Source organism: Thalassophryne amazonica, chromosome 4 (genome assembly GCF_902500255.1).
Source record: "Thalassophryne amazonica chromosome 4, fThaAma1.1, whole genome shotgun sequence".
In the NCBI taxonomy this organism is placed as follows: Eukaryota; Metazoa; Chordata; class Actinopteri; order Batrachoidiformes; family Batrachoididae; genus Thalassophryne; species Thalassophryne amazonica.
Window position 1 is genome coordinate 80198856 of NC_047106.1, and position 19740 is coordinate 80218595.

Below are 19740 nucleotides of genomic sequence, written 5' to 3' on the forward strand. Positions count from 1 at the left end.
ATGAACCATGAATCAAACCTGATCTTTTGTCAGTTTTGATCGACTCAATTCTAAGGCGACCTCTTTTTGACACCGCACTATGTGGTCATTTCTGGCCATGAATGAATAGTACCATTTATATCCTGGGCGACTGTCCTTAAAAGGGTTTTTCCACTTTTCTTTTACGATTATTCTTTGCACTTTGTCCAGAAATTCACTGGGCGTGAGACCCATTCCCCTTTTAGCCATTTCTACCAGCCATTCTGCCATAGTTTCTTCCTCAGCTGCATTGAACACTGGTGCAGGACCACTGCGACAATCTAGCTCCACCTCCCCTGTTAGTCTTCTGTGCAGAAACCCATATGTCAGGCCAGTTTGTTTTGCAGCCAAACGAACGGATACCTTTTGTTCCTTAATGAGAAACAGCCCTTGCTGAATCCTGCTGGGCCTTGAAGGAGATTTGGAATAACCAGCCTTCATATAGCGCTTTTTAACTTGCTTTGCCTTTTGCACAGATGGACTGGCAGCAGTGCCCTTCTTTATGGGTGACTTTGCAGCAGCTTTCTTCTTTTTAGGTGGCATCTGAAAAACAAAAAGGCACTGCCATCATAAAGTGCCATCATTACAAGCACAAATTGCATTTGCAAATTATTTTTTCCAAAAAACTTTTTTATTTATATGAAATGATTAATTCATTTACTCAAATTGGGTGGCATTCCTTAATAAATGAAGATAATATAAAATCTGTGGTAATAAACATTCTTGAATTTTGACATCTCCCCCTAAACTTTTAGCTCAATGAAGTGGGTCAGGATAGCACAAGATGCCCCAACTTGCTATCATTTTGCATCTTATATTGTTAGAGATAAAGAGCAAAGGAGGGTTTAAATGTGTTTTTAAATGTGTGGAGGTGAGAGTTCTCCCGAATTAAAAAGTGAAAGCCCCCACATTCATGCCCATTCGTGATTTTGAGATGACCCCCAAAGTACACATGGCTCACAACTACAGACACGAGGCTGCTGCTTCAGTGATCCACAACTGGCAAATTTTCACGTCAGAGGTAAATGCATGCAGCAATTAAACAGCAAGACATAACACAATGACATTTTCTACCCAAGTAAGTAAGTATTTTCCCACTCTAGAACCAAAAACACAGAATGGCTAACTCGCCTTTGCTACGTTTTAGAGATCGTTACTTTAAAACTTGCAGGAATGATTGAGTGAGGAAAAAGCGCACACACCACAGACACTGGATGTTTTGATTCCTCTGCTGATCACAAGGATGGCTAGATCCGGGCAAGCTTGTGGTCATTTGTGGACAAAACATCTGTCTTTCCATTGGTACCAAGTACTAGCTTATTTGCGCTGATTACGAGAAACGGCGATGCAATTACTACAGCAGTGATCCAGAACTGGCAATGATCCGGAACTGGGCAAGTGACTGTATTTAGACAGTGACGCAATTTTGTCTTTTTTTTTCTTCTATACACAACAATATGTGCTTGTATTGTGGACTTTCAACTTATTCAAGGGGTTTAACAAAAATGTCATAGTAACTATTTAGGAATTCCACCAATTTTTATGCAGTCCCTCCTTTTTCAGAGGCAACAAGTAATTGGACATAATCTAACACAGTGCATCCCGAAAGTATTCACAGAGATTCACTTTGACACATTTTATAATGTTACAGCCATATTCCAAAATGGAGTGAATAAATTTTCTTCCTCAACATTCTACTCACAAGGGGCCTCATGTATCAATGTTGCGCACTTGTGGCGTAAACTTGAAATACACCAAAGTCGCCGTGACATGTATCAAGCAGTGCGCACCTGCTCATTTCTGGCGTACGCCTGACGTGATCTTGATAAATGCAGCGGGTGGAAACGATCGTAATTATAATAAACACGCCCATAAATATTCAGACTCCGCTTCAGACACACCCTCATTTTATGACATGGAAGCCGGGAAGACGGCAATGAAAAAGAACTCCACCAATCACGACACGTGCCAATAGAGCATCAAAAGCGGCTGTCGTATCAATTGTTTTGTAGTATATAATCAATAAAGTGTTACAGTGGTCCCTCATTAATCGTTGGAGTTACGTTCTAAAAAATAGCCCGTAATACGCGAAACCGCGACGTAGTCAGCGTTATTTTTTACAATTATTATAGACGTTTCAAAGCTGTAAAACCCCTCACTACACAGTTTATACACTTTTTTAATCAGGCATGAACATTTTCTCACTTTTCTCTCGTGTGTAAACTCACAGCGCAGCCGTTTTGGCGTACACCCCATATACGCTCAAATATCGCCGTACGCAACGTTGATACATGAGGCCCAAGAACCCATAATGACAATGTGAAAAAAGTTTTTTTTTTTTTGCCAATTTATTAAAAAAACATAAGAAATCACATATTCACACCCTTTTCTCAATACGTTGTTGATGCATCTTTGGCAGCAATTACAGCCTCAATTCTTATTGAATATGATGCCACAAGCTTGGTGCAACTATCTTTGGGCAGTTTTTGCTCATTCCTCTCTGCAGCACCTCTCAAGTTCCATCACGTTGAATGGGGAGCATCAGTGCACAGCCATTTTCAGATCTCTCCCGAGATGTTCAATCGGATTCATATCTAGACTCTGGCTGGACCACTCAGTCCTGAAGCCACTCCTTTGATATCTTGGCTGTGTGCTTAGGGGTCATTGTCCTGCTAAAAGATGAACTGTCGCCCCAGTTTGAGGTCAAGAGCTCTGGAGCAAGTTTTCATCTAGGATGTCTCTGTACATTGCTGCATTCATCTTTCCCTCAATCCTTGGTCACCCGTCTGATTAAAGCCCTTCTTCCGCGATCACTCAGTTTAGACGGGTGGCCAGCTCTAGGAAGAGTCCTGGTGGATCTGAACTTCATCCATTTACAGATGATGGAGGCCACTGTGCTCACTGGGACCTTCAAAGCAGCAGAAATGTTTCTGTACCCTTCCCCAGATTTATGCCTCAGACAATCCTGTCTTGGAGGTTGACAGACAATTCCTTTGACTTCATGCTTGGTTTGTGCTCTGACATGCACTGGCAACCGTGGGATCTTATATGTAGACAGGTGTGTCACTTTCCAAATCATGTCTAATCAACTGAATTTACCCCAGGGGGACTCACATCTCATGGATGATCAGTGGAAACAGGATGGAACTGAGCTCAATTTTGAGCTTCATGGCAAAGACTGTGAATACTCATGTACGTGTGATTTCTTAGTTTGTTTGTTTGTTTTATATAAATTTGCAAAAATCTAAAAAAAAGAAACTTTTTCACATTGTCATTATGGGGTATTGTGTGTAGAATTTTGTGGAAAAAAAGGCACCTGAGCTCAATTTTGAGTTTCATGGCAAAGGTTGTGAATATTTATGTACATTTGATTTCTTAGGTTTTTTTTTTATTATTTTTAGGGTAAGTGTACCCATTAAGCCCACCAAAATCCAAGTTTCGCTATTTTTCCTATATATTGACATAATTTGTAAGTGACATCATTTGTTTAAGGGAAAGATTTACCTCTCATTTGAATATTTAGTAATTAGTTGATGTACAATTCAAAAGACATAATTAAGAAATTTTAGAGAAAAAGTCAAAAGTCTGGAATGGGCTTAATTGGTACCATGGTACCATTTAAGCCCATGCGTGTTCCAAATAAGCCCATAACACCATTTATTGATAATATAAACCCCTTTAATGCAATAATTAATGCAGAAAAGTATAATTAATGCAATATATTTTATAAATGACAGTAAAAATGTTTTTTTTTATTCGTTTTGAACAAGATCATCATCTGAACAATTGACATCCATGACAAACAATCCAGTACACAACACAACAATGAATCGGTTAATTTAGTTTCAGGCACTTCAGGCAATTCAATTAAAAATAAACAGCAATATATTTATTAGATAACAGTGAACATGTAGTTCAAAAAAAATTTTACATTCATATTTACATCCTAAAATTTATATTTTAGCTGTCTGTATATTTCTCTGTCTGTATCTATCTGTCTATCTATCTGTCCAGTAAAGTAGATCAATAATTTAAATTCACACAGTGAACTGTTACTTTTAAACACTTTTGAACAGAAAAATGTATTTAACTTGTAGTAGAGAAAATTCTGTATTGAAATATAGGAGGTGGTCTTAAATGTAGCATGCTGGGGTTTAAGTGATTCCACCGTGAGGAACGCTTAAAAAGACAATGCTTTCCTTTCAAAATGTAAGATATGCTTTCAAAACTATGCATGGAGCCTAAATATAGTTTGCATCAAACATTACAGAAGTTACTACTGTGCACACATTCAGAAGTATAAAGTTTTTGTCATTGAATATTGTGCTCGCTGTAGTTTGCATGCATTTTGAAGGGATGTACCATTTAAGCCCACCTGTAAAAAAAAAAAGTTAATTTATGTAATTAATCACATCCATAGAACAATTTATGATGCATTTATCTAAATATCAATGTTAAATGAATAACAAAATGCTTAATATTTGTAGCTGACAACCTTAGTTCTTGTGGCAGAGTAGCATTAACAGGGCTAGGTGTGTTAGCATGAGATCAGGTATGTTTGCTAGCTCTTAAAACTCATCTTTCCATTTGAAGGGAAATCGTATAATTTGGCAAAATACTAAATCTATAAATCAAATTGAAGACATTTACCTCTTATTTGACATCATATTAATGTACTTACCAAAGATGTGGCTGAAATTTGCTGAAAATGAATGAAATCTGACAGGTCCCAAAACACCAAAGTTTTTGGGTGTCTTCTAGTCAAGCGTTCCGAGACGTTATACATTGGGGTGGGGCTAACTCAGACATGGGCAAACTATGGGCCGCGGGCCATCTACGGTCCGTTTGGCTTTTTAATCCGGCCTGCCTAGCTTGTTCAAATTATATTATTAAATTTAATTACCATTAAATCACATTCGTTTTAATGTTCTTGCAGTTACTGCATTTCCCCATTAGATGGCGCACATTGACCCTTGTTGGAGTGTGGTGTATTGTGCTGCATTCAGATGCTCCTTGGATGATCCCAAAATGACTTATACTTCATGTAATTTCAGCGATTTGGCTCTTTATTTAGAGCTTGTCTCGCCAGTGTTTCCAAACGCACATAAATGCAGCATTGCTGTCAGGTTCGGTTTTCCACATTGCACCCTTCTACAAAAATGAGCGGACCAAAGAAAAGAAAAGTGGACCGTGAGTGCTGAGTGTTTAATAAGGAATGGACAGCAAAATATTTTTTCATTGATGTCCGATCAATGGCCGAATGTCTGATATGCCAGGAAACTTGCAGTTTTTAAAGAATACAACATCAGCCATCACTTTGCAACAAAACATGCTAACTATGCTAGCAAGCAGTCAACGCAAGAATGGACGGCTACTGCTCACAGGTTGGCGGCTAATTTACAGGCTCAGCAAAATTTGTTTCACTGGCAAACTGCAGTTCAAGAGTCAAGTACCAAGGCAATTTTTTTGCTGGCATTCAAATTAGCAAAGGCCAGCAAGCCTTTCTCAGAAGGTGAGTTTTTGAAAGACTGCATGATAGAAACAGCAGGTTTCCTATATCCAGAGAGCAAAGACAAGTTTTAAAAGATCAGTTTATCACAGAAGACAGTGACTCACCGTGTGGAGCTGACTGATGAAAATATTGCTAGCGACTTAAACAAAAAGGCAGAGTCCTTTACATTATATACATTAGCACTGGGTCAATGTAACGACATAAAAGACACTGCTCAGCTCCTAATTTTTATCCGAGGGATTAATGAAGATTTTGAGATAACGGAAGAGTTTGTAACCATGGATTCTCTGAAAGGAAAGATGCGGGGAGAGGACTTATATGACAGGGTGTCTGCTGTCATCGAGAGAATGAAGCTACCTTGGAGTAACCTTGCCATTGTCACCATGGATGGATCACCAAATTTAACTGGAAAAAATGTCGGGCCTGCTGAAAAGAATCCAGGATAAAGTGAAAGAGGAAAACCCTGACCAGGATGTTATTTTCCTTCACTGCATCATTCTTCAGGAATCTCTGTGTAAGTCTGTATTGCACCTTAATCATGTGGCAAATCTAGTGGAACTTTATATGAGAAAGGGGATTCCAGCACCATCAATTCATTACATTTCTGGAGGAAACTGATGCAGATCACCAGGACTTACTTTACCACTCTCGTGTCCGCTGGTTAAGTTTGGGCAAAGTGTTTCAAAGAGGAAATTAACTCATTTTTGGAGTTACTGGCGAAATCCGATGAGTTTCTTGAGTTGAGTGACAAGAACTGGCTTTGTGACTTTGCTTTTGCTGTGGGCATATTTTCCCACATGAATGAGCTGAATGTGAAGCTACAGGGAAAAGATCAGCTTGTGCACGACATGTACATAAATGTGAAAGCCTTCAAATCCAAGCTGACTTTATTCTCCAGACAAATTTCAAACAAATCTTTCACTCATTTTCCCACACTAGCAGAACGAGGCCACCCAAAACACGGAGAAGTACAGCAAATCACTGGATGACCTGCACAGAGGATTCTGCTGTCGGGTCTCTGATTTTGAAAAAAATTGACAAGTCACTTCAGCTGGTGTCTTGTCCCCTGTCACATAACCCTAAAACTGCACCACATGACCTGTAATTGAAACCGATCTTCAGTCTGACTCCATCTTAAAGAAGTTTCACTCTCTAAACCTGAAAGACTTTTATACTTCACTTAACAAAGCCAAGTTTCCAAACCTCCGGAGGATGGCACAGAAGATGCTGGTGTTATTTGGCTCGACCTACTTGTGTGAGCAGACGTTCAGCGTCATGAACATCAACAAAAACCGTCACAGATCCAAGTTAACTGACCAGCACCTCAGATCCATCCTTAGAATTGCCACAACAAAGCTAACTCCAGACTTTTATGCACTGGCAAAAATGGGAGAACAACACTGTTCCCACTGAAACTGAATGTGAGTTTCTCTATTATAAAATGCATGCATTTGTTAAATAATTTGTACAATAAGCCATTCATATTCATGCTTTGCTGCCTGTTAAAGATCAAAACCTTTTGTATAATGGCTTTTACATGTCATTTACATTAGTTCACATAAACACTCCATCCATCTGTTCCTCTACTGGCCCCCCTGTCAAATTTTAGAACTCAGTGTGGCCCACGAGTCAAAATGTTTGCCCACCCCTGGGCTAACTCAGCAATGGAAAATGTGATTTGTATGCAATAAAAAAATGTCAAAGAAGTAACAAACCATTTGACTGGATGAAGTAATGGATGGCAAAATATATATTTTCTTTTTTTTGTAAATTGACATCAAAGTTGAAAGTGGGCGTAAAAGGTGCATGAGCTTACACTTACCCTAATGAATTTGCAGAAATCTAAAAAAAATGTCAAATTGTTATTATGGGGTATTGTGTGTAGAATTTTGAGGAAAAAATTAATTTCATCTAGTTTGGAATAAGGCTGTAATGGAAAAAGTGAAGTGCTGTGAATGCTTTCCTGATGCACCGTACCGTAATTCTAAGTATAAGGATGAAATAATCAAAATCATCAGCTTGTTTTCTTTAGTTTTCTTCTTCTTGAAAATTTCCGAGTCACTGGATGTCTTGAACTTTATTTACATCAGTCATTTAGGAATACAAACAGTGTGGTACTGTATGAAAAATCTGTCTGAAATAGACAGTTCTCAAAAGCTAAGTGTGCAAGATGGAGACGAGTGAAGAAAGCCAGTTTTGAGTCACATTTGAGAGAATGGAAAATTGTTTCTTCAAAACAGATGACAGATGACACTTATTTTTGACAAGTCATTTGATTACTTGACCAATAGTTCACAATGCTGATATCACTGGAGTAGTAGGCTAATATTTTCTTTTTGCTCTTCATGTTTTCAGTTGAATTTCATCTCTGACTGTGCTTCACTTGTTCTATATGCTTAAAACATTTGACCAATGTGATGTATTAAAAATGTTTTCAGTGTAATTTTCTGTTGTTAACTTTTTATTTTATTTATTATGATTTTCTTTTCCTCAAGTGTGACAATACATTTTCCCACCATTTAGAACAAACCCAGACCAGTTAGTGTCAGAGATCAGACAAGCTGAGCCTCTGATCACAGAGTCCCGTGCTGATCAGGTCAGACACTTGATCCTACGACTTCAGCAGAAACAGGGCCAGCAGGACCACCAAGAGTTGCACAACTGCAAGGTCAGACACCTATTTCATAGTCTACTTCCCACTATTGGAAGAACAAATCAGCACAGCAGCATGTAGAATACCTCCTGCTCTTGTGAGTCACAGGGGATTGGATCTGTCCCAGTACACACCTCCATGTGACTGCAGGGCTTCTCTTTTCCAATCTGTAGTTTTAATATATTTCATGGTTAGCCTTGCTGTTAAATGAAGAACTATAGCAAATGTTTTTGCAATTAGAATTCAGCAAGGTGATAATCTCTGTAACAAACAGCACTCCAAAACATTCTGGATGATGAAAGATTTGGTAACATCAGCTATTTACTGTGGTATGCTTGTTTCCTCCTCTTTTTAAAATCATTGATAGTAATTATCTAAAATCTTTGTAAATTCTACTTTAATCTATGACAAACAAGGGGACACGGGGGCTTAGTGGTTAGCACTGATTACTTAATTTTAAAAGTAACTAAGTTAGATTACTAGTTACTTCATTAGTTACTTACAGCAGCTGCTGACAACACCCCCTGCCACCTCAACATGAAAATGATAACCAGTTTTGCCAATACTCACTTTATAGTCACCCTTTCTTGACTTCAATGAACATAAATACTTGTCCTATGAAAAATAAAATGAAGACATCTTTACCTCATATTTAACTGTTGACAGAATTGTAACAGTAAAACTTGAAATTTATCATCAACATTGTTTATAAATGTAACTACTAAATTCTTTCTAACATTTAAATTCTTTCTCAGCATTTTAATTGTTAAAATTCTTCTTATTATAATTATTGTTATTATAGTAGTAGTAGTAGTATGAAAAATTGTCTTCAAAAGTGGACTTTTAATCTAGGGGTGTTGTGGGAGGGCCGTGCTTCCCTCCACACCCCCTTTTGTCCTGAATTCACCCTTGGATGGCTGTCTAAGCAGGAAGAATTGATAAAATGTATTTATGGAAAAAGCACAGTCAGATTGACAGGTAGGAAATGTTTTTTTTTTTTTTACATTTTTCAGCATTTTTTTTTTACGTCATGTCATCCTCTAAAAAAGACTTTAGGCACATTTGGGTGTAAAAAAACAAGCATTTGTTAATGCATGTGGATCAGATGTTTTTATCGAGGACACACATGGAGTGGCACAGAGTTTGAAAGAAAAAAAGCGTAAAACTGTCTTTGTAAAGCTCAGTGCAGTGCTGCCGTCACGTGCTTTGAGAGAGGACAGGTGTTCTTTCAGATCGGACCTGCGCTGCAGAAAACAGATGAAAAGCTGCAGCATAAAACGCTTCGTGGGTGAAGTGGGCGGTTCAGTCGAACCGCGACCTCTGCCTGCCCACGGGCTGCTGCAATCGACCCACAATTCAAAAAGAATAGTAATGCACAGTGATTTGGAGAAGTAACTTTAATCTGAATACTGATTTGGAAAGATTAACACGTTAGATTACTCGTTACTGAAAAAAGTGGTCAGATTAGAGTAACGCTGTTGTGGTTATAGGTCCGGAAGGGATCGGACCGGTTCAGGCAGTGGACTCAAATGCGGGGGGCAAGGACGAGACAGGAGTGAATGAAAGGAGATTTATTTACAATAATGGATTAACAAAGGATTTAATAGTGCTGAAGCTGGAGCTGGTGCCTGCAGAGCCGAGACAGGGCTCACTTGTAGCAGTGGAAAGCCGGGAACTACAGTGCATATGGAGCTAGGCTTGAGCGTTAGTGAGTGGGAATGAAATCCATGAGTGTGGCACAGGAACTGGAGCCAGGTGGGACGCTCAGACTGAGGAGGCAGGAACGTTCTGAGAAACAAGAAGAACAAAGGTGAGTGATTGCACTCGTAACACTGGAAGCCTTTAACAACAGAATGTTCACAGGAAGGATTAATGCAGGAATGTTCACAGCTCAGGAATTATTCACAGTTCAGGAATTGTTCACAGAGGTCAGAGGTCAGCAGCAGTGTGTCTTATGACGCAGTTCACTTAAGTTTGACTTGGCTTCAGGAATGACTTGGAAGTTCTTAGTAGTTCTGCATAACAGTTCATACAGTTCTTGGTAATGCACAGTCACTGACTGGAGCAGAATGAGAGGCGGAATTTCACAGACTCAGAGGTGGCAGGACCTTAGCTGAATGGAGCAGAGCAGCACGCTCTGAGGCTGAGTGCTGAGGAGCAGCGGCACAACTGCGAGTCCAAAGTGACGTACTGTAGGTAGTGGCATCGAAGCCAGGAGAAGTTGCAGCGTGGAAGCCGCGCAGGAAGCCGTCTGGAAACACCAAAGGTCAAAGACCTCTACTGTGGAAAATAGATGTACCAGGTTACCTTTGAGAGGAGCTGCGGGAAGCTCAGACGTCACACAGAGGCATCTCAGGGAATCTCTCAGAAGACAGAGCGCATGAAAGCATCAGAGTTGAAGTAATGGTAGTCTTAAAGTGGTATCTAGCCAAGATTCTGGGGAGGTCAAGGTCATGGAAGAATCTGGCCAAGGCTGAGCACAAAGCTGGGGTTTAAGTAACCTGCTCCTGATCAGGAGCACATGAGCCTCAGGTGCGAGGAGATGATGAGATGCAGGTGCTCCTCGGCCCTGCAGTGCACCACCTGGAGGGAAAACAGACAAACAACACACAAAAGGGACAGACAGGGCAAGGACAAAGGGCGACCACGCGTTACCGGCATAACTGGTTCTGGGATCATTTTCCACCTGGTCCTTTCTATATGGAGTTTGCATGTTCTCCCCGTGTTTGCGTGGGTTCCCTCTGGGTGCTCCGGCGTCTTTTCACATATAAAGACATGTAGGTGAAATTGTGTCTGTAAATTGACCATGGGTGTGTGTGAATGTGATTGTCTGTGTATATGTGGCCCTGCGATAGACTGACATCCTGTCCAGGGTGTACCCTGCCTTTCCTGCTATAACTTCTGGAATAAGCTCCAGTCCCCCATGACCGTTAATTGGAGTAAGTGGGTCTAGAAAATAAATGAATGGGACAAACAGGGAAATTGAATCATGGTGTTTCATGGATCCAGCAAACACAGTCAGATGACTTCAGGTTTTGGTCAGGATTTAGACATGTCATGTAATGACATCATATAAAAGTCACAAAGATGCCACAAACTGATGTCAAATCATGTCATGTGTGTGACATGATATGATGTCATTGGGGTATCATTTTGTAGATCATGCCATGACATCCATACATCCATCAAATATAAACATAAGTCATATAAGTCATGAGTCATATAAACATAATTTTTGGGTTGTATGGTGGTCACAACACAATGTCACTCCATGATGTACATATAACACTACTCTGGAATGTAGATAGCATGGTAGTCAAGTGGCTGGGGTGCTTGCATCCAAAGTAGAATGTTTCTGCTTAAAGACTAACTATGCCCATTTTCTATGTGATGTGGGGTTAAGTCATGCAACGTAAAACTTGTACCAAATGAATACGCAGGCACAGCGCATCTGGAAAGTATTCACAGCACTTCACTTTTACACATTCTGTTATATTACAGCCTTACTCCAAAATGGCGTAAATTCATTTTTGCAAAAATTTCAAAAACAACTTTTTTATGTCCACCAAGGATGTGGACATAATGTAATATTTATTTTTATAATATTTATTTATTTATTTGTATGGCTGTCTGTCCGTATATCTGTTAGCACGAGTACATCAAAATTACTGCATGGATTTGATGACATTTTCACCACAGATAGATATTAAGCTATGGGAGAACCCATTAAAATTTGGTGATGACCCGGATCTGGATTCTGGATCAAGTTTCACTTTATATAGGCTTTGAAGGCTTACGGTTTGAAGGATTACTGTACAAGATTACGTCAAAACTACTTCACGGATTCTAACCAAATCTTCACCACAGATAGATATTAGGCCATGGGAGACTCTATTAAATTTTGGAGGTGATCCGGATCCAGATCCGGATTCTGAATCAAGATATCCCTTTATATAGGCTTTGAAGGATTATGTCAAAACTACTCAACAAATTCTCCCCAAATTTTCACCACAGATAGATATTAGCTCATGGAAGACTTATTTAAGTTTTGGAGGTGTTCCGGATCCAAATCTGGATTCTGGATCAAAATTTCCCTTTTTATAGCTTTTGAAGGATTATGTCAAAACTACTTAACGGATTCTCCCCAAATTTTCACCAGAGATAGATATTAGGCCATGGAAGAACCCATTAAAATTTGGTGATGATCTGTATCCGGATCCAGATTCTGTAACAAGTTTTACTTATATAGGCTTTGAAGGATTACTGCACAGGATTACGTCAAAACTACTTCTTGGATTCTAACCAAATTTTCACCACAGATAGATATTAGGCCATGGGAGACTCCATTAAATTTTGGAGGTGATCCAGATTCAGAGCCAGATTCTGAATCAAGATTTCCCTTTATATAGGCTTTGAAGGATTATGTCAAAACTACTCCACAGATTCTCCCCAAATATTCACCACAGATAGATATTAGGCCATGAAAGACTTAGGTTTTGGAGGTGATCCAGATCTGAATCCGGATTCTGGGTCAAGATTTCCCTTTATATAGGCTTTGAAGGATTATGTCAAAACTACTTCACAAATTCTCCCCAAATTTTCACCACAGATAGATATTAGGCCATGGAAGTCTTCATTACGTTTTGGAGGTGATCTGGATCCAAATCCAGATTCTGGATCAAGATTTCCCTTTATGTATGCTTTGAAGGATTACATCAAAAATACTTTGTGGATTCTAACCAAATTGTCACCACAGATGTATTAGCCCATGGAAGACTTAATTAAGTTTTGGAGGTGATCCGGATCCGAATCCAGATACTGGATAAAGATTTCACTTTACATATGGTTTGAAGGATTATGTCAAAAACTACTTCATGGATTCTGCCCAAATTTACACCACAGATAGATATTAGGCCATGGAAGACTTCATTAAGTCTTAGTGGTGATCTGGATCTGAATCCAGATTCTGGATAAAGATTTCACTTTACGTACGGTTTGAAGGATTATGTCAAAACTACTTCATGGATTCTGCCCAAATTTACACCACAGATAGATATTAGGCCATGGAAGAACCCGTTAAAATTTGGTGATGACCCGGATCTGGATTCTGGATCAAGTTTCACTTAATAAAGGCTTTGAAGGCTTACTGTTTGAAGGATTACTGTACAGGATTACGTCAAAACTACTTCACGGATTCTAACCAAATGTTCACCACAGATATTAGGCCATGGGAGACTCTATTAAATTTTGGAGGTGATCCGGATCCAGATCCGGATTCTGAATCAAGATATCCCTTTATATAGGCTTTGAAGGATTATGTCAAAACTACTCCACAGATTCTCCCCAAATTTTCACCACAGATAGATATTAGGCCATGGAAGAATTAATTAAGTTTTGGAGGTGATCCGGATCCGAATCCGGATTCTGGATCAAGATTTCCCTTTATATAGGCTTTGAAGGATTATGTCAAAACTACTTCACAAATTCTCCCCAAATTTTCACCACAGATAGATATTAGGCCATGGAAGACTTCATTAAGTTTTGGAGGTGATCTGGATCCAAATCCAGATTCTGGATCAAGATTTCCCTTTATGTATGCTTTGAAGGATTACATCAAAAATACTTCGTGGATTCTAACCAAATTGTCACCACAGATGTATTAGCCCATGGAAGACTTAATTAAGTTTTGGAGGTGATCCGGATCCGAATCCAGATATTGGATCAAGATTTCACTTTACATACGGTTTGAAGGATTATGTCAAAACTACTTCATGGATTCTGCCCAAATTTACACCACAGATAGATATTAGGCCATGGAAGAACCCATTAAAATTTGGTGATGACCCGGATCTGGATTCTGGATCAAGTTTCACTTAATATAGGCTTTGAAGGCTTACTGTTTGAAGGATTAATGTACAGGATTACGTCAAAACTACTTCACGGATTCTAACCAAATGTTCACCACAGATAGATATTAGGCCATGGGAGACTCTATTAAATTTTGGAGGTGATCCGGATCCAGATCCAGATTCTGAATCAAGATATCCCTTTATATAGGCTTTGAAGGATTATGTCAAAACTACTTAACAAATTCTCCCCAAATTTTCACCACAGATAGGTATTAGCCCTGTTGTGAAAGTGTAGGTACACGGACCCACAACAGGGGGCGTAATGAACGGACAATGGAGAAAGGTGAATAACAAGTTTTACTGTTGTGAAACGAGCACAACGAATACAACAATTAACAATTTGGGGTCGAATCCGCTGGTGTCGTGTGGGCAGGCTCGAAGGTAGGAGACGTCCGTCTCAGTCGAACCGGAACCACCCAGATCTCCTCTGCCACCGAACCCTGGAAATACTGGAACCGCCAAGTCCCGAATTCCCAGGTGGCCACTGCCTCCGCTCGTCGGATCCAGTACTGCTGGCGGGAGAGAGCAACAACACACAGGTGTGGATGCGACAGCACCCAGTAACGGAGAGGGGAGAAGCCGCCTCCACCTTTTGTCAATATATAGCAGGAAGGTGAGTACTTATCCAAGCAATTTAGCTATCAGTAGTCAGCAGTCCTGAAAAGGTTTAACAAGTTTTAGCTGGTTATTCAGAATATGAATGCAGAGAACGTTACCTCAGTCTTAAGGCGATATCTCGGCACTGAGGTGGAGACGCCGTCCTGATGATATACCCCCTGCTGAGTGGAGTCAGCTGTGTCCAGTAATGGGTGACAGCTGTCACCCTGACTGCTCTCGTAAGGCGGCGGCGCCCTCTGGTGCCTGGAGCCCGCACTCCAGGCAGGGCGCCCTCTGGTGGTGGTGGGCCAGCAGTACCTCCTCTTCAGCGGCCCACACAACAGGACCCCCCCCTCAACGGGCGCCTCCTGGCGCACGACCGGGCTTGTCCGGATGGCGACGGTAGAAGTCGGCCAGGAGGGCCGGGTCCAGGATGAAGCCCTTCTTCACCCAGGAGCGTTCTTCGGGGCCGTACCCCTCCCAGTCCACCAGGTACTGAAAACCCCGGCCCATTCGACGGACGTCGAGGAGCCGGCGCACGGTCCAAGCCGGTTCCCCGTCGATGATCCGGGCAGGAGGTGGTGCCGGACCCGGGGTGCAGTGGGGTGAGGTGTGATGGGGTTTTATCCGGGAGACATGAAAAACTGGATGAATCCGCAGCGAGGCCGGAAGCTGGAGCCTCACTGCGGCGGGATTGATGACTTTGAGGATTTTGAAGGGACCAATGTATCGTTCTTGGAGTTTGGGGGAGTCCACTTGAAGGGGAATGTCCTTGGTGGACAACCACACTTCCTGCCCAGGACGATACTTGGGGGCCGGGGCCCGCCGCCGGTCTGCATGGTTCTTCGCCCTCGTCCGGGCCTTCAACAAAGCAGAGCGGGCGGCACGCCACACCCGACGGCACTTCCGTAGGTGGGCCTGGACCGAGGGCGCACCGACCTCTCCCTCGACCACCGGAAACAAGGGGGGCTGATACCCCAAGCACACCTCAAACGGGGAGAGGCCGGTGGCTGATGACACTTGGCTGTTGTGGGCGTACTCGATCCAGGCCAGGTGGGTACTCCAGGCCGTCGGGTGCGCGGCTGTCACACAGCGTAGAGTCTGCTCCAATTCTTGGTTGGCCCGCTCTGCTTGCCCGTTGGTCTGGGGGTGATACCCGGACGAAAGGCTGACCGTGGCCCCCAGTTCCCGGCAGAAGCTCCTCCAGACGTGCGAGGTGAACTGGGGACCGCGATCGGAGACGATGTCTGATGGTATTCCATGCAGACGGACGACGTGGTGGACCAGGAGGTCCGCTGTCTCCTGGGCCGTTGGGAGCTTCGGGAGGGCCACGAAGTGGGCCGCCTTGGAGAAACGGTCCACTATCGTGAAGACGACGGTGTTTCCCTGGGACGGCGGGAGACCCGTGACAAAGTCCAGGCCGATGTGGGACCAGGGGCGATGAGGCACGGGCAGTGGCTGTAGCTGCCCTGAGGTCTTTCTATGGTCGGCCTTGCCCCTGGCGCAGGTGGTACAGGCCTGGACGTAGTCCCGGACGTCGGCCTCCAGGGATGCCCACCAGAAGCGTTGCCGGACGACTGTCACGGTTCTTCGCACCCCAGGGTGACAGGAGAGTTTGGAACCGTGACAGAAGTCCAGGACTGCAGCCCTAGCTTCTGGTGGGACGTATAGTCTGTTCTTTGGCCCGTTTCCGGGGTCCGGGTCACGGGTCAGGGCCTCCCGGACGGTCTTCTCCACGTCCCAGGTGAGGGCGGCCACGATAGCGGACTCCGGGATGATGGGATCCGGGGGATCCGACGGTTCCGTCTTGACTTCGTCTTCGTGCACCCGGGACAATGCATCCGATCGTTGATTCTTGGTCCCGGGACGGTAGGTAATCCGGAAGTCAAAACGGCCAAAGAACAGTGACCAGCGGGCTTGCCTGGGGTTCAGCCGCTTGGCGGTCCTGATATACTCCAGGTTCCGGTGGTCAGTGAAAACCGTGAATGGCACGGCTGTTCCCTCCAACAGATGTCTCCACTCTTCGAGGGCCTCTTTCACAGCTAGGAGTTCCCGATTGCCGACGTCATAGTTCCGTTCAGCGGGGGTCAACCTGCGGGAAAAATAGGCACACGGGTGAAGAACCTTATCGGTCTTCCCACTCTGGGAGAGCACCGCTCCTATCCCTGAGTCCGAGGCATCCACTTCAACCACTAACTGGCGGCTAGGATCGGGCTGCACCAGAACTGGTGCAGACGAAAAGCGCCGTTTCAACTCCTTGAACGCGGCTTCGCACCGATCCGACCAGGTGAAGGGGACTTTTGGTGAGGTCAGGGCTGTCAGGGGGCTAACTACCTGACTGTAGCCCTTAATGAACCTCCTGTAGAAATTAGCAAAGCCGAGGAACTGTTGCAGCTTCCTACGGCTTGTGGGTTGGGGCCAATCTCTCACCGCCGCAACCTTGGCCGGATCTGGGGCGACGGAGTTGGAGGAGATGATAAACCCCAGGAAGGACAAAGAAGTGCGGTGGAATTCACACTTCTCGCCCTTCACAAACAGGCGGTTCTCCAACAACCGCTGCAGAACCTGCCGGACATGCCGGACATGAGTCTCAGGATCCGGGGAAAAGATGAGTATATCGTCCAGATACACGAAGACGAATCGGTGCAGGAAGTCCCGCAAGACATCGTTTACCAACGCTTGGAAAGTCGCGGGAGCATTAGTGAGACCGAACGGCATGACCAGGTACTCAAAATGGCCCAACGGGGTGTTAAATGCCGTCTTCCATTCGTCTCCCTTCCGGATCCGAACCAAATTATACGCATTCCTAAGATCAAGCTTGGTGAAGATCTTGGCTCCATGCAAGGGGGTGAACACCGAATCCAACAAGGGCAACGGGTATCGATTGCGAACCGTGATTTCGTTCAACCCCCTATAATCAATGCATGGACGAAGCCCGCCATCCTTTTTACCCACAAAAAAGAAACCAGCACCCATCGGAGAGGTGGAATTCCGGATCAACCCGGCAGCTAATGAGTCCCGGATGTAGGTCTCCATTGATTCACGCTCCGGCCGTGAGAGGTTGTACAGCCTACTGGACGGGAACTCACTGCCTGGAACCAAATCAATGGCACAATCATACGGGCGGTGGGGAGGAAGCGTGAGAGCCAGATCCTTGCTGAACACGTCAGCGAGGTCATGGTACTCCGCCGGCACCGCCTTCAGATTGGGCGGGACTCGGACCTCCTCCTTAGCTTGGGAGCCGGGAGGAACCGAGGAACCTAGACACTCCCGATGGCAGGTTTCGCTCCACTGAACCACTACCCCGGACGGCCAATCGATCCGGGGATTGTGTTTCAGCATCCAGGGAAAACCCAAAACCACACGGGAGGTGGCCTGAGTCACAAAGAACTCGATCACCTCCCGGTGGTTACCTGACACCACCAGAGTTACTGGAGGTGTCTTATGCGTGATTGGTGGGAGGAGGGAGCCATCTAGCGCCCGAACCTGCACAGGCGAGGTAAGAGCCACCAGAGGGAGCCCTATCTCCCTCGCCCATCTGCTGTCTAGCAGATTCCCCTCAGAGCCCGTGTCCACCAGTGCTGGGGCCTTCAGGGTTGAATCCTCAAACAGGATCGTGACTGGGAGTCGTGTAGCAATGTGGGTGTGTCCCACGTGAATGTTTTGGCCCACCCCTGGCCCAGTCTCTAGGGGCGGGCGTTGGAGTTTAACCGCTCGGGGCAGTCGTTTGCGAAATGCTCACTCGAGCCACAAACAAAACAAGCTCCGTGGGCCCGCCTCCTTTGTGCTCCAGGTGCCCTAAATGTTGCCCTGCTCGTGTCCATAGCTTCGTCAGCAGGGGGAGCCATAGGCGCACGGAGCGCAGGAACAGAGGAGCGTGGGGAGGGCGGAGCTCGATCGGACCCGGAAGGGAGAGGGACGACGCGTGCCTGGCCACGCCCTTCGCCTCGTTCCCGACGGCGTTCTTCTAACCGGTTGTCGAGTCGTATGACCAGATCGATGAGCCCATCTAAGTCCCGCGGTTCGTCCTTCGCCACCAGGTGCTCTTTTAGGACCAGTGACAGTCCGTTTACAAAGGCGGCGCGGAGGGCAGTGCTATTCCAGCCGGATCTCGCCGCCGCGATGCGGAAGGCGACTGCATAGGCAGCTGCGCTCCGACGCCCCTGTCTCATTGACAGTAGTGCGGTTGAAACGGACTCTCCTCTGTTGGGATGGTCGAACACCGTTCTGAGCTCCCGTACAAACCCATCGTATGTATGAAGGAGCCGTGAATTCTGCTCCCAGAGCGCTGTAGCCCAAGCGCGTGCCTCCCCGCGAAGCAGATTTATTACATAAGCTACTTTGCTAGCATCAGTCGCGTACATCACGGGACGCTGTGCGAAGACGAGCGAACACTGCATCAGAAAATCCGCGCACGTCTCCACACAGCCTCCATACGGTTCTGGAGGGCTTATGTATGCTTCTGGGGACGGAGGAAGGGACCGTTGAACGACCAGTGGAACGTCACTTTCACGCGCAGGGTCCTCGGGAGGGAGAGCCGCAGCGGCGCCCGGAGGGCGCGCCTCCACTTGTGCGGCGAGAGCCTCCACCCTGCGGTTTAGGAGAATGTGCTGCTCGGTCATTAAATCGATCCGAGAGGTGAAAGCGGTGAGGATCCGCTGCAACTCACCGATTACCCCTCCCGAAGCCGCCGACGTGCCTTGGTCTTCCATTGGCCGTTCAACAGCCGGTTGACGCCCCTCGGGGTCCATGACGCTGGCCGAGATATCCTGTTGTGAAAGTGTAGGTACACGGACCCACAACAGGGGGTGTAATGAACGGACAATGGAGAAAGGTGAATAACAAGTTTTACTGTTGTGAAACGAGCACAACGAATACAACAATTAACAATTTGGGGTCGAATCCGCTGGTGTCGTGTGGGCAGGCTCGAAGGTAGGAGACGTCCGTCTCAGTCGAACCGGAACCACCCAGATCTCCTCTGCCACCGAACCCTGGAAATACTGGAACCGCCAAGTCCCGAATTCCCAGGTGGCCACTGCCTCCGCTCGTCG

General features: G+C 44.6%; 1 protein-coding gene across 1 annotated transcript in view; it reads left to right on the forward strand.

Moving 5' to 3' along the window:
• The window catches only part of daw1 (dynein assembly factor with WDR repeat domains 1), a 75631-nt gene that overhangs the window by 8488 nt on the left and 47403 nt on the right, over nucleotides 1–19740 (forward strand). Inside the window, exon 3 of the mRNA XM_034168148.1 lies at nucleotides 8054–8198. Coding sequence (XP_034024039.1) covers nucleotides 8054–8198 — 145 coding nt within the window. The remainder of the gene's footprint in view (nucleotides 1–8053; nucleotides 8199–19740) is intronic.